Source organism: Chelonia mydas, chromosome 16, assembly GCF_015237465.2.
Source record: "Chelonia mydas isolate rCheMyd1 chromosome 16, rCheMyd1.pri.v2, whole genome shotgun sequence".
In the NCBI taxonomy this organism is placed as follows: Eukaryota; Metazoa; Chordata; order Testudines; family Cheloniidae; genus Chelonia; species Chelonia mydas.
Window position 1 is genome coordinate 16,911,979 of NC_057857.1, and position 14,636 is coordinate 16,926,614.

The following is a 14,636-nucleotide window of genomic DNA, read 5'->3' on the forward strand; positions in this document are numbered from 1 at the left end:
GCCTTTGGTGTGGGACCTGTCAAAGGCTTTCTAAAAGTTCAAGTACATTGTATCCACTGGATCACCCTTGACCGCATGTCTGTTGATCCCCTTCAGAGAATTCTAAGAGATGGGAAATCATGTCTTGCCATTTACAAACACCATGTTGAAGCATCCCTAACATAACGTACTTGTCTATGTGCCTGCTAATTCTGTTCTTTACTATAGTTTCAACCAATTTGCCTGGTACTGAAGTTAGGCTTACTGGCCTGTAACTGCCAGGATCGCCTCTGGAGCCTTTTTAAAAAATTGCTATCCTCTAGACATCTGGTACAGAGGCTCATTTAAGCAATAGGTTATATACCACAGTTAGTGGTTCTGCAATTTCATGCATTCCTTCAGAACACTTGTGTGAATATCATCTGGCCCTGGTGACTTATCACTGTTTAATTTATCAATTTGTTCCAAAACCTCCTCTAATCCAGCACCCTATTGAGAAAACTCCACCCCTAAGAACCTCTCTATAGACATCTGAGAGCCCTTCACATACATTAAAAAAACCAAAACATAATAAAGAAGAGTAACCCAACTCATCAAAACAGCAACCACCCTTCTCCTTCCTCACCCCCAACCACATCTCATGTGAATCAGCAGCAGCAGACCCAGTACGGATTAGAATTCTCACTCCAAACGCCTTCAATGCACACTTTAAAAGGCAGGCTTCTCGCATGCCTAGAAGTGCAACAGGTTCAGGCCATTTCGTATCAGGAGGTGGGAGAAGGAGAACATTCCAAAGGAAAGGGGAACTCCTGGAGATCACTTCGCTGGTGGCCCCTTTCTTTTATACCATAGAGGGAGGGTGGGATGCATGTAATTGGAGTGCCCGCCCCTGTATCTCAGTTGCGGCAGACACTGGAGCCCTGGTGTCATGTGCAGTGGGATTGCATTAGTGACTTTGTTCACGCGTGCTGCTCCAGCTTCCTCTGGTTTTGATGGACGCCATACCAAGAACTGAACTGGGGAACTCCAGAGCTAAAAGCATGAACTGTTACAGCTTGAGCTAATGAGCCAACACTCTCCAGGTGGAGCTGTAACAGAGTTATCTCCTCTGTGGATCAGGCACGGAGGGCGGCCTGTAGCACACATTCATGAATGGGTCGCACTCGATCATCACTGAAGTCAAAGATGTGCCTGCCCGACAACAGGACAAACAGGGGACGCGTGCCTTGAGGCATCTTTGCTTTTGAAGTGGACATCAAAAAGCTTCGAGAGTGGAAAAATGCCTGCTGAAAGACACTTCCAAACTCTAATCTCACTTGAGATACCAGGAACTCCAAGCACAGTCCCAGATGTGGGAGCAGAGATGTGTTCGGAGCTTTGGGGCATTATCCTCGCTCTAGAACGGGCCGGAAAAAAATTCTATCACTGTGCCGGCCTGCCAGTTTCCCAGCTGCTTTACTGGTCCTGCTCGCCGTGATAGCTGCTTATGGAAACGCTGGGTTGTCGTCCATGTGGAAGGCTATATATGCTGTAGGATTTAGAAAATGATTCCTGAGTTGTTAAAGATAGGTTGCTATTTATGTCACAGAAGTTTGACAAAATTGCGGCTTTTGCAATTCTTAGCAGTAAACATCCAAACCGGCAGGCAGGCACCACAAACCGGTGTCGGTCTCTCTCTGATTGTTTGTCTGATATTATAGATCTATAATTACACTTACTCATGCATGGTGAACGAGATTTGTTACACATATTTCTGTGCCCGTTGTGCCTTCGGAATACGATTGTTGTGCATAGGACTCTTATCTCCTAGTAGCTGTAACTCAGCTTGTAATGTCTCACCTCGCTTATGTGGATTAAGAGCCAGGGTTCTATCCCCGATGCCATAGGTGTGTTGATGACGAGGTCATTTATCGTCTATAGCACACGGATTTGACATCCTATGCATTTAGGTGTAAAAATCAAGCAAGTAAGGCAACTCCGTGCACAAATGGGTAATAGTATGTGCAAATACACCTTTTTTAAAAAAAAAAAATTTCCACCTAAATACTTGTGTGCAGTAGGGTTGCCAGGTGTGCAGTTTTTTGGGGAACGCCTGGTCGAAAAGGGACCCTGGCGGCTCCAGTCAGTTCCGCTGACCGGGTTGTTAAAAGTCCAAATCAGCAGCACAGTAGGGCTCCCGGCCACTGGGAGCTGCGGGGGCAGTTCCTGCGGATGGGGTAGCACGTGGAGCCGCCTGGCTGTACCTCTGCGTAGGAGCCGGAGGAGGGACATACTGCTGCTCCTAGGAGCTGCTTGTGGTAAGCACTACCAGGAGCCTGCATCCTGACCCCATCCCCTCCTCCCCCCTATGCCTCAACCCTGATCTCATCCGAACACCTTGATCCCAGCCTGGAGCACCCTCACCCCCTAAGCCAGCCCGGTGAAAATGAGCGAGTGAGTGAGGGTGGGGAGAGCGAGCGACAGAGGGAGGGATGGATGGAGTGAGAGGGGGCGAGGCCTCAGAGGAGGGGCGGGACGGCGAGGACAAAGGTGTTCCGTTTTGTGCGAGTAGACAGTTGGCAACTCTAATGTACAGGCACTATTGCATCTTCTGCAAGCACTGCTGAGGTGCAGATATGGGGAAATCTCTCTAACTTGCAAACACTACGCCCACTTTGTGCAACACATCCAGCACAAAGTGGCCTTAAACCTAGGCAGGGGAAGTCTCTGTTGCAGGTGAGCTGGTCCTTCACCAACCACCCCCTTTCAACCCCAGGCATTAGGGGAAGGAGCAGGGGTTCTGCCGGGGCGAGGCATGGAGAACCAGAGCTCTGCTATGCCCCATCTAGCTCTGGCGTAAGGTCCCTGAGGGACGTTACCTGAGCAGTAGGGCTGCACCTACCTTGCACTGGGGTCAGGTGGTCTTAAATCAGGCCACTGCAGCAGGATTCCTGATGCACCTACCATGAGTCCATTATATTAGAGAGAGAGAGAAATGCTACATTTATGCTACATTCCCCACTAGTTTCGGGGTAGACTGTCATGTCTTTGCCCTTTACACAATATTAAGAATATGTGGAAACCACATGGACAGCTGGGGGCCAAATAACCATGTTTACTAACCACATACACGGCCGGACTACATGTATCCACATCTGCTCTGTTAGGTTCTGGGGGCTTCTTCAGTAGGGGACGGGGAGTCCCACTAGAGGGCTCCCAAGCCATTTAAAGGGACACCGTCCAATGCCTATACATTACATAATGGTTCTTCTAGTTAGGTTTATAACCACACGCAAATACGCAGTCAGTACAGCACTCCAGCATGTACATGGCTCCTCAGACACTTCTGCACCCCACTGGCAGGAAGGCTCGACATCTCCTTTCAAAGCCCAAGGTACTGCTGGTAAAACCTTAAATTATTGCAAGGGCTAGAAAAGTGACAGGCCTTTCCATTTGGAGCTCTTTAGTGCTTTAGCCGGGCTTTCAGGTTCCCTAGCACCAGTTTCTAAACCCCTCTGGGGACAGCAATCACTTTAAAGCAACCCCCTTCTCTCCTCACCCCGAGACAGGGAAGAGCTCTGCAGCCGGCTCAAGCTATTCTTTGGGGGCAAAGAGGGGAAAGACTGACAGAAAGAGCAGTTTGGGGGAAACTGGCTTTACAAAGCTGAGCAGCCTGGCTGCTGAATGGGGGGGACGGCTCTGTGCTGAAGGCGTTTCTCTTGCTGTTCGTACACCAGACAGAGGTAATGCTTAGAAGATGGCACCAGAAGGAGGTTTGACACTGGATACGTCTACACAGCAAGAGAAGGTGTGATTGTAGCATGGGTAGGCAAACCAGAGCAACCTTTAATCCAGTTTGCACAGGTAACAATAGTAGCCTAGATGCAGAGGCACAGGCTAGCTACCCGAGTACAAGCTGGCTGAGGAGCCTGGCTGCTGGCCCGCATGTACTCCAGTTGCTAGCCTGTGGTGAAGCCCATGCCACCACGTCTACACCACTATGGTTACCCAAGCTAGCTACTGTCAAATCATCAGGCCGTCAGACAGGAGCAAACCTTCACCCCAACAGGCAACATCTGAACTGGGGATATAACCAGGGCGAGACCTGGTTAGCTTAGACACAGATGCTGCGTAAATTAGGCCAGATGAGAAAGGAGAGGCTTATCTGCAATTTAACAATAGTAATAAAAAAATGCCCCTGCAAAACTACTGTTCCACCTGAGTGATTAAAGCTCTCTGAACGACAGATCTGAAGAACGTTTTGGTATTGGAGGTCTCTGGAGCCTGTGTGAGGATTTGCAGCTGCCAGTCGAGATCTGGTTGCTCACAGCTGGAGGTCTGATTAATTCCATTGTTTATCTGGAAAGTTTTCAGGCTCTTCAAAAAAAAGTTATTTGTTAAGTCCTTTCGAAAATGGGTTGGCAAGTTCACACGCACACAGACGCAGCAGCCACCTAACTACCTCCCCTCTGCCAAGCTCTAACTCCTCAATTAACAGCAGCAAACATTTATTTATAGGATCCCTCGCACCCACAGACCTCTAGGCTCCTCGCATGAGTGTGAATAAAATATACACACAACGAGTGCAGCACAGCCCAGGAGTTTTCAGAAAGAGGTTGCAAAAACCTCTGAGTAACCCATTCCCGGTATACTGCGAAGAGAGATGCTGTTGAGTCAAGGCAAGCGTATGGATTGATGGACATGGTACCGCTGCTCCTAGAAGTTCTGGCCGTACCATCCTTGACTAACTTCTCAGAACATGGAAGCCTGGGGTGCGCTGCTTGTCTGCAGACACGTCAGGTATTTCTGAGACACCCTGCTGTGCTATGCTTCCTGGAAGGTGAGCCCTCTCTTGGAGGTCCGTTTTCTGAGACTTTCTTGAATCAGTGCCTGTTGTGACCGTCATCCAGAGAAGAGACTGGATTTGGTTGTGAGGAATATAAAGGGGATTCTTTATTGAAGCTGCTGGACACAGACCGACCTTGTGGTTCTCATGGGTTCTCCAGCTCCCAGACTAACCCAACCTGTGCTGCCTTGCGTCACCACACAGGGTGTTCCTAAATTCCGACCTGGACTCTACAGTCCAGAAAGGACTGCTCCCAACATGACAGTACAGGAACGTTTAAGGACAAGCAAGGCCAGGAATTAGGAGATCAAAATTATGTTATTTTTTAAAAATTGGTTTGCATTCTTTTCCCAAACAACTATTCTCTTTTAATCCCAAAAACATTTACTTTCTAAAAGCAGCATCATGAATGATGGACTATCTGACCTTAGGATTTGTTATTAATGCAGATGGTATTTCTGGAGTTATTGACTTCTGAGAGGCATTTCCACGTCTAGACACTGGTTGAATCACACAGCAATAACACCCTGGCATTATTCCACAATAAATCAGGCCTTTGACTATTATTAAGAATATTACTAAGACTTTCATTAACCTTATCTGCATGTTCCTGGATACTCCTGTTTGCAGCTGCCAAAACTTAGACTCCTCTATGTAACTTAATCTAGGCTTTAAATCGATTAATCCTCCCATAGGTACGGGATGTCAGCAGCGCCAGATGGATGAGAGAACAGTCGCTTTGATCTACCAGGCTGAGGTGCCCTCTGCAGACAAAGGAAATGATTCTGCAAGGGTGCAGCATGCCCTTAACTTTCATTGACCCGTTGCGTCCTGCAGGAGACCCCAGTTAAACATTCATGAAGGCGAGGCATTATCCCGCTTCTGTGAAGTTACGGGCTCTCATCTTTATTCTCCTGTGGGTCTTACAGACAAAGCATTAGCTGCATGACGTTCAGCCCCTAGGACATCCAAACCAGACCAGGGCACAGTGGGGTCTGGGAAAGGTTTCGCTCACTCTGCCTTTGAATGCAGACCTCCGCATGCGCCTCTCCCCCTCTTGGTCCCACAACACACATGGGCTTAGCAAATATGAAGAAAGCTTCAGTCATGCAATATGCCCAGGATCAAGGTGATATCGCCGTGTATGGGAAGAAAATGGCTATAGGACAATCTACCCAACGTTGCGTTGCCCTTGAGGCTACCATTCCTGATGCCATCATATCCTCTGCAGGGGTGCTAATTGCAGTCTGGGACAATAGGGCAGAACGAGGTTACACTTGTAACGATCAAACTACTTGAATGCAGGTGGTCACTAACCTATCACCCACTCTGTGGCACGGGTGTTTTGGAAGGACACCGAAAGGAGCAGAACAAGAACTGGTTTGGAACAGGAGCCCCTACGCTGATAGGACATCGGCATGGCTGATAGGACCTTACACGTTAACAGAGAGTGGTGTTTTCTTGCCCCCTCTACAGTAAGTACAACACTGGGACTCCTGAATATCTGATGTTACTGGGGGATTTGTTTATGCTTCTGCAGAGTCCTGAGGATGCTGCCAAGGATTGCGGGAACAGGTGTGTGCAGGTGAGCTTTTTACACACTGGGCCACTCCTTCAGTTTACATAAATCGAGTGAGCTCCTTTTTACGTCAATAGAGCTATACTCATTTAAACCCCAAGAAGGATCTAGCCAAAGTGTTGTGAAATAGCAGCAACGGCTTGTTTAGGGGCAGATCCTCCTCTTTCTTCATGTCTCCTGCCCCCCATCATTCCACCGTTTACCAGACATGGTCCCCCAACCAATGGCCAGAAAGCCTGACGGGTAGCAGCCAGGTGTGATAAATGCAGTGCAGTCTCTCAGGCCCTTTCCTGCCTATACTGGGAAATTAAACTAGCCAAAACAGGGTGTTAACTATGTAGGAGTGTGAGGGGTTAGCAGAGGACAGGGCTTCAGGGTCTGTCAAGATCGGTGTTTTTCTTATCGATATTTTTCGCTCTCAGATTATGCCCTGTAACTAGCAATGCTCAACCAGTACTTGTCACAATTAGAGCTCCCTGTATGTTGGCTAGGTCTTTCATTCTTTTTACCTTTCTTTGAATTCTAGAAAAACTTTCGCCAAGCTGCTTCCTCCAGACATCATACAGACGTCGATGGCCCTCAGGAAATTGAAGTGCACTTTAATTAGGTCCTAAAACAATGAAAAAATCAATACGTTAAAAAATCTGAAACTCACTCTAGGCGCTAACATGTAAAGTGTTTAGTTAATGAACATGCATTTCTTAAGTAACCTTGCAGTCATTTTTTGGATATGTCTAAACAGACTGCTGCAGCTCTCCCATCGAAGTAGGTAATCTACCTCCCCGAGAGGCAGTAGCTAGGTAAACAGAAGAATTCTTCCATCAACCTAGTGCTGGCTGCACCAGGGGTCATAGCTATGTCTGTCAGGGGTGTGGATTTTTCACTCTCCTGAGAGACGCAAGTTCCCAGGGTAGACCAGCTCTTTGCCTATTAACTGTTTTAATGCAAGCGACTCCAGTGAGATATAGCCCTAAATCACAATAAATACGAGGGTGTAATTAAGTTAGAAGGTTATACAATGATAAATGCATAGCGGGGTTCTGTGCATATTAAACTCCCTTTACTGGGTCTAGTGGGAGCAGTCTAGCAGCATACAATAACCTGCCCTAATCCTGTAAAGCCCACACAACGCAGCCTTGTGAAAATGGACCAAGAAGGTGGAGCGATGCCTGCATTTAATCTGAATCACTGACATGATGCGCCTATGCTGATAATGGAACAAAGGCGTCTGGCCGCCTTTGGTTAGGAAAACTCAACTGCTTCATTGCAGCAACCTGTGCGGCTGCCCTCACCACATGCCAGACTGAAGCAAGAGCTAAGCCCCCTATGCTGCTGCAGAGTAAACAAGCCAGGAAGGTGCACCACGAACACACCCTGATGAGCCCTGAAGTCTCCATTAACGAGGCTCACGCTGTTCTCTCAGTCCTGCCAGCTGTCTTTGGCGGTGCTACGATGGGAGAAGAGCCATTCATCATCTTGCCATCCCAGATGGCACTTAGGTGATAACATGGTGGCCACCTGGGACAGGAGGAGGATCTGGCCATATGTGGAGACCGAGGCAGAGTAATAGGTCAGATAACTTACTGCCTCTCCTTGGACTGTCTGGGAAGGGGTGGGAGAGCAGCCAGAGACTGATATTGGTAGGTTAAACACCAAAAAATCAGAAACCGATCATAAATCAGATCTAGAAAGCGGGCTGAACATAGAATTCACTGTGACTTCAGTGGGGTCCCTGCATGAAGGGGGAAACTCACCCTCTGAAGAGGGCTAGCAAGAGGACTAGGCAGGACCTAGCCTGGCTTAAGTAGGACTTAAATACCATGTAGGCCTTATGCTACCTTTCTGCCCAGGGGTGAATCTTCATCCAATAAGCATCTAACAGAACTTGGCCCTGTATCAGCCTCACTGTACACAGAGGAAAGCTTCAAATGCTGGATTATGGCATCAAGGCAGGATCAAACTGGAGGAGAATCTAGGCTGTGTGTGCACGTGCATAACAACTTATCTAGTATTTATATAGCACTCTTCACCCATAGAGCTCAAAGCACTTTACACAAGCAGAAGGTACCATTATCCCCAAGTCACAGACAGAGACTGAGCTAATGAGGTGAAGTGACCTGCCCGAGTTCTCCAAGCAGGCCAGTTGCAGAGCTGGGTATAAAACCCGTCTCTCACGTCCCTGTCGAGTGTGATACATACAGAAACAGGCACTGTGACTTAGTGAGTATGTATGTAATTCTTTAAACCAGATATATCTGAAACACACACACACACACTAAAAACACAGGCAAAATAATTTCCTTGTTGTAAAACCGTCTCCTTGTCTTTATACAATACCTAAATTCCACTTGAGTGTTAAAGGGCCCAGTCCAAGCTCCGTGGCCATAACAACTGAACCCACACAGACTAAAGCAATGCATTTTACATGAAATCTGAGTGCTGTTTCTTAAACAGGATGAAGCATAAGCTGCATCTGAGAGGAGCAAAGATTTAAGCAATGATGTTTAGACTCTGTTACCTCCAAATTGATAAAAATAGATTCCATCTCTTGTGGAGTCAGTACCAGCTTTAATGGATTCATATAGTTCTGTAAGAGGTAAATGGAAAACTTATTGAAATAAATGAGCAAATGCAATAAGATTCTTTCTTTTTTAAGCTAAAATTGTTGCAGTGGTTGAATTTTCCGGAGGGGAACCGGGGTGAATTTTCACACTTGCCAAGAGATAAGACTGACAAGACATTTACCATGCAACCTGCCTCACTGTGCTTATGCTCAGCCACTTCTCTGCAGGGTTAGGGCTGGACTGTCTGGGACTGGGATGCCACAAATGATTTGTGCGGTGGTCAGGTTGTCAAGTGCATGAACAAGATTTCACTTGAACTAAAAGCCGAGCTGCAAGCTAAGTGAAAAGCTTAAGGCATTTACCACCCACTCGTGGAGGAAGCTCTGAGCCACACTACAGTTAATTTAAATTAACTGCACACTCTCGCTGTGTGGACTAAGTCAGTGTTTCTCAAACTGGGGGACCTGACACAAACAGGGGGTTGCAAGTCTATTGTAGGGGGGTTGTGGTATTGCTACCCTTATTTCTGTGCTGCCTTCAGAGCTGGGCAGCTGGAGAGTGCTGGCTAGGCACCAAGCTCTGAAGGCAGCATCGCCACCGGCACCGGCACGGAAATAAGGCTGGCATGATATGGGGGATAGTCACTTGGGGGGGGGGGGGGTTGTCTTCACAGCCTGAAATATTTTCCAAAGAGGTCCCAGCAAAAAAAAGTTTGAGAAACCCTGGATTAAGTTATACCTCTTAAGAGGGAGAGGGAGAAGGAACACTGCCCAAGTGAGCTGTGGAAGGATTAATGCCTGCAGAGACACTCGGGAGATGGGAAAGACACCCTGGCTTTACCTTTAGAAGTTACTCCCTGAGCATTTCTCCCCATTAACAGGTTTCAGAGAGGTAGCCGTGTTATCTGTATCAGCAAAAAATAACGAGGTGTCCTTGTGGCATCTTAGAGATTAACAAATTTATTTGGGGATAAGCTTTTGTGGGCTACAACCCACTTCATGTTCTGTGTATTTATACCTCCCTACTGTATTTTCCATTCCATGCATCTGATGACGTGGGTTTTAGCCCACGAAACCTTATGCCCAAATAAACTTGTTAGTCTCTAAGGTGTCACAAGGACTCCTCCCCATTAAGAAGAGCCATATTCAGGAAGGTATGTGGGGGAAGGATAGCTCGGTAGTTTGAGCATTGGCCTGCTAAACCCAGGGTTGTGAGTTCAATCTTTGAGGGGGCCATTTAGGGATCTGGGGCAAAAATTGGGGATTGGTCCTGCTTTGAGAAGGGGGTTGGACTAGATGACCTCCTCAGGTCCCCTCCAACCCTGATATTCTATGATTCTATAATGTGGCCCTATATGTATTCAAAAGATATGTACATATCTAGCGATCTCTGTAGACAGAGATATCTATCAAACTCTCTAGATACTGATCTAGATACACCCACAAAAACACATTTCATGATTGTTAATATGTATGCAAATTAAACTGTTAAAACTGCCAGCTGCCCTGCACTTTATCAGTTTTCTGCTCTTTGGGATGCTTACTGTTAGTTTTTGCACCCTGTCCCATTTAAAACATTAGCCACTCAGAGAGGGGAAAAGCATGATTCATGATCCTGAGCACCATACAGTACATAGTATGTCTGTATCCAGTGTGGGTGGATGGGTGGAGGTTCTTTTTCTTGCTGTTGACTTGCTAGTTTTTCACAAAGTAATCATCAGTTGCAATGGTGAATAGCATCAGTTTTAGCTGTTTGATGAGTAGAAAAACTCCCAGTCATCTTGAATTTTTGCCTTTGAAGAATGCAGGTGACATGACTACGCTGGAGATGCTTTTCTGAACCAATGGGCATTAATGGGAAAGTCTGCCCTGTCCATAGCTACAGAACATACAGACGCAATATAGTTTATTACAGGACCTTAGCCCCTCCACAGCAAAAAATCTACTCTCATAGCTCTCCTGGTTCAAAACGAAGGGAATAATTTACCTCTTCCTCTGGGCTGAAACACAAGGTTAATAGTTGTTTTCAAAGAACAAGCAGAGTACATCACTAATATGAACGTCAAAGCCTTTCTTTTTAAAAGCCTGGAATCCTGTTTAATTGTCTGGCTCTCTTTCAGAGCTTCTTTGTAAGAAAGGCAAACATTTTTAAAGGGAAAGGAAAAGAAGCAGAAATGATAGCTGGACTTTTTTTTTTTTTAATTCTACTCATCTGTAATCACTGAAGGGGAAAATAATATCCAGCCTCCAGTCGGCTGCATTGCATCTTTCTGTTGCTGAAGTGTTCGTTCTTTTAAGAGAAAGAGAGAATGCACCGAGAATTTATCAAAACCAATTAAAGCCCGTGAGTGCATGCAGTGAAATGTTACTTTTAATCCAATTAGTTTCAATGGCAAGTCAGCACGGCTTCAGCACTTTCAAGAACTGCCTGGAATAAATAGGTTCTTTCAAATTATTCAATGGCGATCAAAGAGTGATAAGAAATCTACAAAAGCAACTTTTATCTAGAGATTGTGCCTCGGCCACATAAAGAATTGAGTGGGTCTTACCGCTGAGGTTGGAATGGGGGGGTGGGGTGAATACCCTTCTGAAATAACAAGGTGGTTTTTAAGTATACTTTAAATATGCAGTGATCAGATAAAATAGGCTCTTTTTTTCTGCGCGTTATGGTACCCAGCCTGGGCTTACTCTGAATGCCTCTGTCCTGCCTTCTATCACAAACACCCAGTACTTTTTTCATGGTCTGTGTGTATAAAAACATCTTCTGTATTTTCCACAGTATGCATCCGATGAAGTGAGCTGTAGCTCACGAAAGCTTATGCTCAAATAAATTGGTTCGTCTCTAAGGTGCCACAAGTCCTCCTGTTCTTTTTGCGAATACTGACTAACACGGCTGCTACTCCGGACCCAGTACTATGGAGCTCTAGAAGCAAGAACTAATCCAGCAAGAGTAATGCAAGATAAAATGCAACCAGAAGCTGTTGACATGAAATGTAGTGATAGAAAAGAAGGCCGGCTCTCACCTTTTCTATGTCTTCAAGTGTCTTGTAATATTTGGCCTCGGTTTCCTGAATTTCTAGCAAACAGCAATTTCTTTTGTCATCTTCCGTCATTCCCATTTTCTAGAGAAATAAACAACACATGCTTGAGTGTCCTTAGAGTGTTTCAACCTGCTTGCTTATAGTGGCTCTTTAATGTGTCATTCGGTGACAGCAAAGTCTCAACCAACACAAGCTCAGGAAGCCAGAAACCAAATTTTCAATCATTTATGTGAAAGGGATCCATTTCTGTCTGCAAAACGTTGGGTGAAATCCTGGCTCTGCTGAAGTTAATGGCAAAACTCCCATTGGATTTAATGTCACCCTTTGCATTTACTATACAATTTACATAGAGGACGAAAACCAAAAGATGTCAGTTAAAAGAAAAATTCTCTCTCTCTTTTTTTTTAAAAAAGTTGTTTGCTTGTGTGGAGCTCATAAGTGCCTAAATGAGACTTAGGTGGTACACTTGTATGGGTCACCAGTGTTGCCAACCCCCGTGATTTTATCCCGACTCTCGTATTTGGCGCTTTTCTTAAAGCCCCAGCTCCTGATTATCTGAGAATCTCAGCTTTCCTTTTTGCTAGAAAGGTAAGATTCTAGCCCTCATGGTTGCATAGAAAAGCTAGAAAATGTGATGCCCTAAGTGCTCAAAAAGCAGAAGGCAAATATGAAATAACCCCAAATGTATTTTTTTTAAACTCATGATTTTTAGCGCAATCTCATAATTTGTGGATGGGGCCCTGGGTCATGATTTTTGAATGTCTGGGGTTAAGCAATACTGAGTCTGCAATAGGGGAGAATTACCACTCTTTGTACAACCCATATGAAAGAGTGTAAGACAGTATATTGGCCAGACAGAAACCAAACTCTTTTGGTCACTGTCTCCTACTTACCTGCATGTATCTAATCTGAAGCATGCAGAAATATAAGCAAAACCAATTAACATTATACATTTGGTATTACAAATTGCCTTTTTTTTTCTTCTTTTAAATGTTCATCAATTTTTCCTCAACATTTAGACGAAAGTACAGGCCGCTACCATAAAAATAAAGAACTTTATGCTTTTGCTAAAGAGGAGGAAGGGAAGTCAGGAGCTAAGAAAACATTGAGGACCAGATCTTCAGCATGCGTGTATCAGTGTAGCTTCAACGGAGTCAGTCACTGACCCTGAGTGTCTGCATGAAGTTTAAAAATATTTAAAAGGGCATAATTATGAATTCATAGATCATAAGGCCAGAAGGAACCATTAGCTCATTTAGTCTGACCTCCCATATAACACAGACCAGACCAGAGAATATCATCCAGTTACCTCCATATTGAGCGCAATAACTTATGTCCAGCTACAGCACCTCTTCCAGAAATGCACCCAGTATTGATGTGAAGACTTCGAAAGATGGAGAATCCATCACTCTCTTTGGTAGTTTGCTCCCATGATTACTCACCTTCACTGTCCCAAAGGCGTGCCTTATTTCTTAGCGTGTGCCCAGAATTCACCTGGTTTTAACTTCCAGCCATTGGTTCTTAGCACGACTTTCTCCACTAGATTAAAGAGCCCTTTGAGTAATCAGTATTTTCCTCCCCATTATCAAATCATGTTGTGATCTTCTGTTGGATAAAGCAGACAGACTGACCTCCTTGGCTATTTCTACACTGCGGCTGGGAGCAAGCTTCCCAGCCACTTGTGTTAGTGGGGCTTGTGCTCGCGCTCTAAAACTGGTTGTGTAGACATTGTGGCTCGGAATCTTGAACCTGGCGGGGCAGGCGCTGGAGGGTTGGGCCTGACAGCCCAACCCCAATGCCAAAGCAACATCTACACAGCTATTTTGAGTGTGCTAGCGGGAGCCTTGCTAACACAAGTATGCGGACCAGGGCTTTCGCTCTCAGGGGCAGTGTAGACACACCCGCTAAGTCTCTCACTATAGGGCACTTTGCATATGGCTTAAGGAGCTTACTGTTTGAATTTTCCTTGAGAACAAACGAGTCTATTTTTTAAGGGGCCTCCGGGAAGGTGGCGGTTGCTTGAAAGGTCTTTTTTAGGGTGGCTGGGATATTATTTCCCCTTCCTGCAAACAGAGCTTTGGAGCGGAGCCCGGAGCTGGAGCCCGGAGCAGCTCCGGAGCAGTGGAGCTGCAGGTTTTTGCCTGGAGCTGGAGCGGAGCCGGAGCACAGCTCCAAAGCCCTGCCTGCAAGATCCCGTTGGTTGCCGCCCTACATGGTGGAGGCTGCTCAGCGTCCACAACTGAGACCAGGTGTTCAAAAAAGCCCCACCCCCAACGTGCTGAGCGCTTCAGAAAACCCAGCTCCAGCTGGGAGTGCTGAACCCGGCCAAAAGTTCCAGCCTCAGTGTGGCTGGGGACAAACCAGGGTTTGCACTGTCTCATCTAATGGCACTTCTGTCCCAAGTCCCCATTAGTTCAATGGGCTGAATGCCTTTAGGTTACGTCTACACTGTGAGCTAAGGGGGTGACTCCCAGCGTGGGCAGACACACTCGCGCTAGCTCCCGTCTGAGCCAGCGCACTGAAAGCAGAAGTGTAGCCGTGGTAGCACGGGCTGCTATAGCTGCAAACTCCATCTTGCCCCGGGACTCAGCCTACATGAGGCTGCACCTTCTGCTGAACTGAGGCAATCTACACAAAACCTGCACCTGG

At 46.2% G+C, this 14,636-nt stretch overlaps 1 protein-coding gene across 6 annotated transcripts in view; it reads right to left on the minus strand.

The window, feature by feature from the left end:
- The window catches only part of VAV2 (vav guanine nucleotide exchange factor 2), a 309,428-nt gene that overhangs the window by 45,346 nt on the left and 249,446 nt on the right, over positions 1-14,636 (minus strand). For 3 of the 6 annotated variants that reach the window (XM_037879836.2, XM_037879837.2, XM_037879840.2), the window contains exons 6-9: positions 12,881-12,895; positions 11,970-12,068; positions 8,902-8,970; positions 6,893-6,993 (exon numbers count right to left, since the gene is read on the minus strand). In XM_037879836.2, the coding sequence (XP_037735764.1) occupies positions 6,893-6,993; positions 8,902-8,970; positions 11,970-12,068; positions 12,881-12,895 (284 nt within the window). The remainder of the gene's footprint in view (positions 1-6,892; positions 6,994-8,901; positions 8,971-11,969; positions 12,069-12,880; positions 12,896-14,636) is intronic. The other 3 variants (XM_037879838.2, XM_037879839.2, XM_007061013.4) reach the window with 1 other exon arrangement.